Consider the following 9,259-nt stretch of genomic DNA (forward strand, 5'->3'; position numbering starts at 1 on the left):
CACACACACACACACACACACACACACACACACACACACACACACACACACACACTGTTGTGTCTTCACTCCCCTCAGCCACGCATTTGCTGAGGCGCACTTTGTACACTTGATGGCAGAACCCAGAGCGCGCGGCGGAGGGGCGGGTTTACAAGACACCTGGATCTGCGCTCCTTCATTGGACAAGTGGGTCTCTGGAGCAGAACACCTTTTATTATTTTCTTGTAATGAGCGTGCCTGCAGTGTAGCGCATCTCCACAGTCCGCGCGCCTTCGCTCCTCCAGATGAGCTGACCGCATGAAAGAAAAAAAAAAAAAAGCACCGAGACCGGATGGTTCTGGTCAAAACTCCGCGGCTCAGCCCGGCATGATCGTTTCCGACGAGAGCCCGAGCTGCGCGCGCTGTCCCGGGCAGGTGACCACGGGCCAACACGGCGCTGCGCCCCCGCCGTCCCTGAGCCCCACCGGGCACCTGGTGGTGGCGCTGTGCCTGGGCTTCATCGGCGCCCTCGGTTTGCTCGCGAACTTCCTGGTGCTCGCGCTCTTCTGCCGGTTCCGGGCTCTGCGCACGCCCATGAACCTGCTGCTGGTGAGCATCTCGGTGAGCGACCTGTTGGTCAGCGTGCTGGGYACCCCGTTCAGCTTCGCGGCCAGCACCCAGGGGCGCTGGCTGATCGGGCGCGCGGGGTGCGTTTGGTACGGGTTCATTAACGCATGTCTGGGTGAGTCAGTGCTGTGTGTCAGCAGAGTTTGAATAATGATAACTGAAGTGTCTTTTTTATTATTATTATTATTTTTAATGTTGCAGAAACAGTTTGGCATGTTGCTGCGCAATCCTTCAAAACAAAAGTTCTTAAACAACACGAGCTGCACTTTTTCTGAATGAAGAAACAGAAAGTTCATCACTGCCTGCAGCACTCCCAACCATAAAGATTCAATTAATTTTCAGCTAATTTGCTAAATAAATATATAAACTGCACGTTATTAAAATGGCAAAAGTGCAGTCTGCTGTTCTGTACTGCACCAAGCTTTCAAACTGACCCTAAAAACAAATAATTATGTGAACCTTCATCATTTTATGCCCCAAAAATAATTTCGTTGGGATAAGATGACATGGATGAACACTAAAATAAAAAGAGGGAAAAGCATTTATAATTCTTTCTGAGTTCATATTTGAGCTGACATTGACAGAACTCAAACCAGTGACCTGTTCAGGACAGCTCTCTGATCAGGCTTTATTGATTTAAGCTCACAGCTCAGAAGCTGAAGGATCCAGATTTTCCAGCCACTGGAGTGAAATAAACTGAAGCATGAAAGATGCAGGACTGACCCAGCTTCTGCTGACTGGCGTGCTCACTGTAGAGTTTCTCTGTTGGATTTTAAAAGATCGATCTGTTATGGGATGGAATTCTCTTTTCCTGAAACTACAACATGATTTAATCTTAGTTTTCTGTTGAGATGCAGTTTGGAGTGGATGGAGCTGCATCAAGTTGTTGTTGCTTCTGATCGCCTGTTTCTTCTTCAGAGTCTGGACTTTCAAAAATAATAATAATAATAAAGGGAAAAAAAGGGAAGAAAAAAAAACAGGGAAACAAAGCCTTAAATAATTGGTCTGAAATCACTTCAGTCAAGCAATAAACCAGCCAAACCTTGTTTTAATACCTCACAAATTGACAAAATTGCAGGAAACKGAGCAGATCTGGAGGGTCAATCATGCAGAAGAAGTTAAATGTTGCAGAAGATAAAACGAATAAATAATATAAACAGTACGTGGGAAAAARAAATACGTTTTCGCAAAAATAAATTATTTTTAATAATGAATAAATTCTAATTATTTGGTCAAAACTAATTATTGAAGTAATGATTATCAGTGAAATACTCAGACTGTAACCTAACTTAAAATGATTTATAAGCCTTAAKATATTTATACAGTCAATAAATAAAATCTAATTTATAAAGGAAACAGTGCAATGAMACAAAAGCCAAGCTGAATATAAAGGATTTTGGAAGTACTGAATCCTCTGGCAGGCTGAGTCAGCAGTTTGGAACGTAAAAGCTGCATCACTGAATGTTTTTGTTCTGCTCCACAGAGCACGACGAGAAGAGAGAAAAAACAGAGACTTTTGTGTTCAGAAGTTAACAGTATCATGTGGAACTGTGTGATGATGCTARAAAGAAAATTAAAGTCAGTACTAAAGAACTTGTGTAAAATGTGTAAAACTGACATTCTGTGTGCTTTTATATTGTTCTGCAGAGTTCTCTGCTAAACAATATACTGTATGTTTCATTTAGATCTTCATTCAACCAAGACAGAAAACTCTGGAGATTTAAAACTTTAACTTAAAAGTGACCTATAGAAGGATATAAGAAAACTTTTAGTCTGTCTTTACTGTTCATGAAACAGAAGATTGATTTTAGATGTAAAATTCTGTGACTTGAGACGCAATGTGGGTTTTTTTCTGTTAATCTGGATTTTTTTTGTCGTTACATTTCACATTTTGTGCTTGTATCAATGTAACAACATATCGTGTCGCATGTGCTTTTAAACAATAATAAGGAAAGCTGCAGGACAAAAAGTGACTTTAAAATAAGGACTTAACAATAAAATCTGCTGATAATGGTCAGATATTGGATTAAAATGAGTGAAAAAAGCAGCCAATATCCAAAGAAAAGCCCATAGAAACATTGATCAAAACAACATTAAAAGATTAAAGGAAAATCTGACTGATTTATGTAAAACGTAAAGAAATAAAAGTGGACTCAAGACTTTTGCACAGTACCCTGCTAATAATTGAAATCTGAATGCTCTAAAAATGAAATATTTTCTTTATTTTTTAACAAATAGCTTGAACATTTTAATGATGATGGAAACCACAGAACATTAAGGACTGAATTGTTTTCAGATAAGCAATTTGCTTCAGGCATTTCTGTGGTTTTGTTCCCTTTTCTTTAAAACGTTCAGCTTCAAACTCATCAAAACGTTAAAAATTTTGCAATTTTAGTCTTAATTTTGTAGTTGAGGTGAGGTGCAGAGAAATGAGCTTTATTCAGAGTAAAAACAGGATGAATGTTATTTTTTTTATTTATCCTGGACTTCTATTTTCTTAAAAACCAAGTGATTCTGACTGGGTCAACAGGTTCTCTGCAATAATCCACACTGAACTTAAACAGTCACTTTGTTAAAAAAAATGTAATTAAAGTGTATCCATAACCAGGAAACCTCTATAATTAATTCTGCACAGTTCTTAGTAGTGTAGAACATCTGTAAAAAAGAAACAGGCAAAAGCATCAAAATTGTGACAGGATGAAAGCCTCGCTGATAGAGAGGAGCTGAGATGCTTCAGAGATTCACTTCAGGGACTGATTATATGTTTTTTATTGGCTCATTCAGGAGGGAATGGGAACACTGGCATCAAACATTTAATAAGTAGCAGTGATTGATGGTGGTAATTAATTGCCTAGTAAAAAAAACTCATTGCTTTGCTTCATATTAATAGATGTTGAGATGATGCTTATTTATTTATAAAGTGGTTCTTAATGTGATTTTAATACATCTTAGTGGGATGAGATCAAAGTCGACTGTGCTTAATTGCAGCCCACAGAGGAGATTTAGCTCGAAAAGCCATGCTGCTTTAAAATTATTTGGTGCGTGCTCAATGAAGCTATACGTGGATATTTAAAAAAGTGTTTCTGTGGTAAGGTTGTGAATAAATAATATCTTACCTGTTGTAGGTAGTTTTTTGAATGACCTCATCATGGACTGATAACAGCTATAGTCTAAGAAGGGCCACAAGCAAAGTTTTGTCGTCTTTGTTTTTTTTTTTTTTTGATAAATATTAAATAGCCTGAACTTGCTCAGCACTTTATCAAGTCCCTTCAGGCTCCAAAGCGCTTTACACTACAGTCATTCAGCCACACACACACACACACACACACTGATGGTAATACATGGTTCACATGGCAAGATTTTAAAACTGCCGCTTGATTTTCAAAACCTTACAGACTTCACACATGATGATGAAAACTCATAGATATAACAGGTTTGGTCCTACAGTATGTGGTGTACAGATACATGGCAAAGACTCAAGATCAAACGTGAGTTCAGAGTAAATAAACATTCAGACGAGGAAGAAGTAATGGTAGTTTGACTATTTTTAACGGAGAAAAAACAAAACCCCAACATCTTTTTTTTATAAAAACTGTTCTGAACAGGGAACACGGTCTATATTACATCTAATGGACAGTAGAGGTAACTTTCTGGAATTTGCAGATTTATGAGTAAATATAATCTCACCTGTACTAGTCAGAAATACTATGACATAATCTGAGTTGTAAAGTAACTTTTACGTGATCTATTACGCTCTTACACTTTTATTTTGAAGGTCTGAAGTATTTCTGTTTCCGCTATGTGTACTGTGGTTCTAAACTGTCACATGAGCGGTTGCTGTCGTGAGTTAAAACAAATATGGCGACATCCGTCTGAAGAGAGGCTCGAGTGCTTTGSTTATTTTCCACACGCGAGTAGAACTGTAGAACTCCAGTCATACCTTATAACAATAACCAAGTACAAATACTTGGTTACTGTATTTAAGTAGAATTTTTGGGTATCTGTACTTTACTTGAGTAATTATTTTTCAGCCTACTTTTTACTTTTACTTCTTTTCACACAATTATCTGTACTTTCTACTACTTACATTTTTAAAAAAGGCCATAAGTAGAAAGTCGTTACTTTTATTTCATTTTTGTTTTCATTCCAGCTTGTTATTGTGAAAAAAAAAATTCTATCCATGTAAACTGTGCCTCCTAGATAGAGTGAATTTAATTGTTGTTGAATGAGAAGTTTAATGATATCAAATTCTGGTACCGTATTAGTTTGTACACAAACAAATCATGTCACACTCCAGCAGGACATAATCATTAAAATAAAAGGACTGTGTCAGGTAACCAAAACTAGAGTCAACGTGAGCAATACCAGAAAACAGATCAAGACCAGAGGCACGTAAATAAAGGTAAGTGTTTTTACTTTTAGAGGTGCAGGTGGGGGAACAGGACCTGGAAGCAGAGAAGTTTTAGAGGTTATTAGTGGGTTTGGAATCCAAACGAGTTATCTTAAAAAAGTATTTGATCTTATGGGTAAGTTCAGCAAGCTCAACGTGGAGGAGTAGGTCCCGGGTCCACAGGTGAGTATTTACAGGTGAATTATTCCACAGGCGAGGATTTACTAGTGAGTGATCTTCAGGTGAGTGTTTGGTTCGGTGGAGGCAGACAGGCAGTGCTGGAGGAGTTCAGGTGAGAGGCTCATCGGGTGGAGTTAATCAGGCAGGCTCAGAAAACAGGTGGATCAAAAACAACTCAGGAGGTCCTTCGAACTCTGGAGACAGGTAAGCATAGAAAAAAACACGATCAGGTAAACTCTGGTAACAAAAGGCTGAGATCTTTAGAGTAGTGATGCTTCAGCGAAGATCTGATCCTCCAAACAGCCTTAAGAAGCCTGTGAGCTGATGAGCCAAATACAGAACAGGTGAGATGATGGTGCTGCCAACCAATCAGGAGGTGAGATCACCAAAATGCCTCAAGACTGAACTTAAGAAGTATTTGTACGTATTTTATAAATTGTATTACTGCGTTTGTCCGCAGCCCTCAGATAGATTTTCATTTTGGAGAAAAGCTTTGTGCAGCCTTGATATATACCGTATAAACTGAAACAGCAAGACTAGTGCATCCTATTATGTTAATACTTCATAGTCATTTCTGCAGTTTTTTGGGGAGGTCACCTCCTAATAAATGTCATTACAGAAAATCTATCAGCTCATTTTAAATCAATACTTTTACTTTTAATACTTAAGTACAAAAAATGTCAGATACTTTGACTTTTACTCATGTAATATTCCTAAAGGAGAGTGATTTTTTTAATTTTAAAGTAATTTTTTGTAAGATACTTGTACCTTTACTCAAGTATCACATTGTAGTACTTTATACAACTCTGGACGTAATTAATGCGACCCCAAAAGTTATTATTTGCAGTATTAAAGGGTCATTATTGTTATATACAGAGGTAATACCTCAACAATACTCTTTATTCTCATCCATTTATTTACAAGAAGGATAAAAACATCTTTAATGTTTTCCATCTCCCCTGAAAAGACAAAGTTTAACAAAAGAATTCACTTTTACAAATGTAAATAAAGGTTAGATYTAACTATCTCAAGTTTCCTATCCCACCCAAAGCTGAAGAAGTACACTTTAAAACAATAAACAATATTTATCCCTGTGGAGATTTTTTGAACTCCAAATTGGGGATAATGAATATACTTTTTGCAACCTATAGAAACAGAGGAACATCTTTTCTTGTGTAAATCTAAAAATATTTTGGGATCATTTTTGTAATTGGGGAAGAACAAACAATTTAGAAGTAMCCATTTTAAAGTGGAACTTACCCCCCTGTGAAAGGATAACTCAGCCCCCAACGCAAATTTGAAAAATGCATAAAGTGGAGACTCTGAGGGGGGTGAGGGAGGAGGTGTGGCCAGGAGGAGAGAAGGTTTTTTTTAAGACGAGACAACGTCATGACAGCGTGAGGGGCTGAACGCAGGTTCCGGTGGGTTGTCGTACGGCTTGTGACATCACAAAATGTAGGAAGTATAAAACTTGTCATTAATATACATAAAAATACATTTACTTACAGTAAATATGCCCCTGGGTGCATTTTTTGGTCCTAGGACTGTTTTTTTTAAGAAGTACATACCCAAAGTTGAGTAAAAAAAGCTTTAAAAAGTGAATTTTGGGCAATAGGTCCCCTTTAAGTTGTATTTTCAGCCAACCAGAGCGCTCCATTTCGGGGGCTGTGATTGTGTGTAATTTATGTCTTTTCTAGTCAAAGTACCTCTGGATCAATACTCCAGTCTCTATATGCTGATTGGCTCTGATTAAGAACTAAAGTTGCTTCACACGCAGGTAAATCATCACTGAGTACATTTAGCAGCTGCAATTATCTTTTAACACAGATTGTTGAAGGTTTTGCCTCCGTTTAAGTCGCTACCTGACTGTGGAGAGGTGGTTTTGGTTCACACTACTACATAATGTCACAACACAAGATTTAATTCAGGGATTAGGAGGTAAAAATAAAACATCTTAGCCTCATACTTTATCAAATTTATATACATTTTCASTTTTTTATTCTTTTTTACCTTAACTCTAATGGTTGTACATTTTGCTAGTACTGTATGTATTCAGTGGCATTACATTTGTTGTGTAATCCAGAATAATACGTGTATAATTATGCTTCATAAATGTAATATTTTGTCCACATAGTACAGAAAAATGAATGGTTTTGGTAAAGAAGATGAAAACTTTTTTTAAGTTCTAAATCAGCATGAGTTGGATGTAAATTWGTCCCACCCACAGCTAATTCTGACATTTTTTCACATTAAAGTCAGAAAATGAACTTCTTGTTTGTGCCCCAAAGATGAACAAATTCAAAAAGCATCAAAATGATCAAAGCAAGTAAAGCTTCAACTTCACTTTGCATTTCAATGCATCTCAATCATTCTCGGGGAAATAGAACAGATGCTCCAGTTTGGAAAATCTGCTTTCTGGCTCCTGAAAGCCCCCAATAAGRATCAGATTTAGTTAAAATCACTGTCTGTTGTTTAATGTGCTGCTTTTGCGGACAGTAAGTTGTGACACTCGTGTCATTTTCTCCCCATCAGGTATCGTCTCCCTGATTTCTCTGGCGGTCTTGTCCTACGAGCGTTACTGCACCATGATGGCGCCCACTATAGCCGACGGCAGAGACTTCCGTCCGGCGTTGGCGGGGATCTGCTTCTCCTGGCTCTACTCCGTGGCCTGGACTGTGCCCCCGTTGCTGGGCTGGAGCAAATACGGACCCGAGGGCCCCGGCACCACGTGCTCAGTGGACTGGAAGACCCAGACGCCTAACAACATCTCCTACATCATCAGCCTTTTCATCTTCTGCCTGGTTCTGCCGTTCGCCGTAATCGTCTACTCATATGGCAAGCTGCTGCACGCAATCAGACAGGTGAGATGTTTTCTGTTTCAGAGTGTTGATATTCTCTGTGGGTTTGATTGTTAAAACATTGAAAAAAACAGCTTCAAGAAGAGATTATAAGAGTCAAAGCTGAAAAAGGAAGAGAAGAGAAGCATAGATGTGGTTTTAATCAAATTACAAAGTCAAACAATCAAATCCAATAAAACTAATAATGTGCAGCAATGAATCTGTAACCACCAGTGGTGACACTGAAACTCATGGAAAATGTGAGTTTTAATGAGCTGAGGAGTGCTACTTCTGCTCAAATTATCCACAGAAATAAGAAATAAGAATTAGTTTTTAATGACTTATTAGGCCTCATCCAGCATCTACTTCTAACATATCTGTTTCACAAATCCTACAAGTGTGTTGMTTTTTTTTTTTTTTCCGAAGAGTATTTGTGGGCAGGATAAGTAGAGCATGAACCAGTGTGTGATCACTTTTTTCAAGTTATCCTCATTTCACGTGCTGCTCTGGCCTTGAAAGCTAGGATGGTTATTCTAGCTAGGATCGTTTCAGCATTTTATTGTTTTTTTCTAGGATTTGATAGAAATATTTAATATAGTTTGGTTCAAAACAAAACCAAGCAGGGAGGATTGTCCTCATTAATGAACACTTTACTTGGCAAGGGGTAAGGACCCCTCCTGAGCACCTCCCCAGGGAGGTTTGAGGTTTGCCTGATTGGAAGGCGGGAGGGAGGGAGGTAGGGACAAACAAATGAACGAACGAATGAATGAACATTTTCACAAACAAAATATTGTTGCTTTTAAACCTGTTATTGTCAGCTAGTGGTCTCTGAACCATATCTGGGCTGCAAGTTGATTCCATCTGGCCCACAAACTGAATTACACACAATCATTAAACTGGAATCATTTGTTCAGAACAGACATGATGACAGCAGCTGACCAATCAGTAAGGATAGGCGATACTAGGAATACTAGACCAGAGATTCTTAACCTATGGGCCGTGGACCAATTGTGGGCCGCAAGCGCCACCTTGAGGGCCTCAAAAGAACAACAGTTTTTAACTTTGGGCCGCAGAGGGCCATGGGACCGCATAGATCAGGGGTGTCAAACTCCAGTCCTCGAGGGCCGCTATCCTGCATGTTTTAGAGGTTTTCCAGCTCCAACACACCTGATTCAGTGATTGAATTAACTCTTCAAATTGGGCAGAAGATATGTAAAATATATGTTGAGAAAACACAAGACAGCAC

The 9,259-nt window shown here is 38.6% G+C and overlaps 1 protein-coding gene across 1 annotated transcript in view; it reads left to right on the forward strand.

Moving 5' to 3' along the window:
• The first annotated feature begins 195 nt into the window (after positions 1-195).
• tmtopsb (teleost multiple tissue opsin b) overlaps positions 196-9,259 on the forward strand; it is a 32,310-nt gene continuing 23,246 nt past the window's right edge. The window contains 2 exon segments of the mRNA XM_014005382.1: positions 196-721; positions 7,709-8,037. Of these exon segments, the coding sequence (XP_013860836.1) occupies positions 298-721; positions 7,709-8,037 (753 nt within the window). The 5' untranslated portion in view covers positions 196-297.

This window comes from Austrofundulus limnaeus, unplaced genomic scaffold, assembly GCF_001266775.1.
Source record: "Austrofundulus limnaeus strain Quisiro unplaced genomic scaffold, Austrofundulus_limnaeus-1.0 Scaffold30, whole genome shotgun sequence".
NCBI lineage: Eukaryota > Metazoa > Chordata > Actinopteri > Cyprinodontiformes > Rivulidae > Austrofundulus > Austrofundulus limnaeus.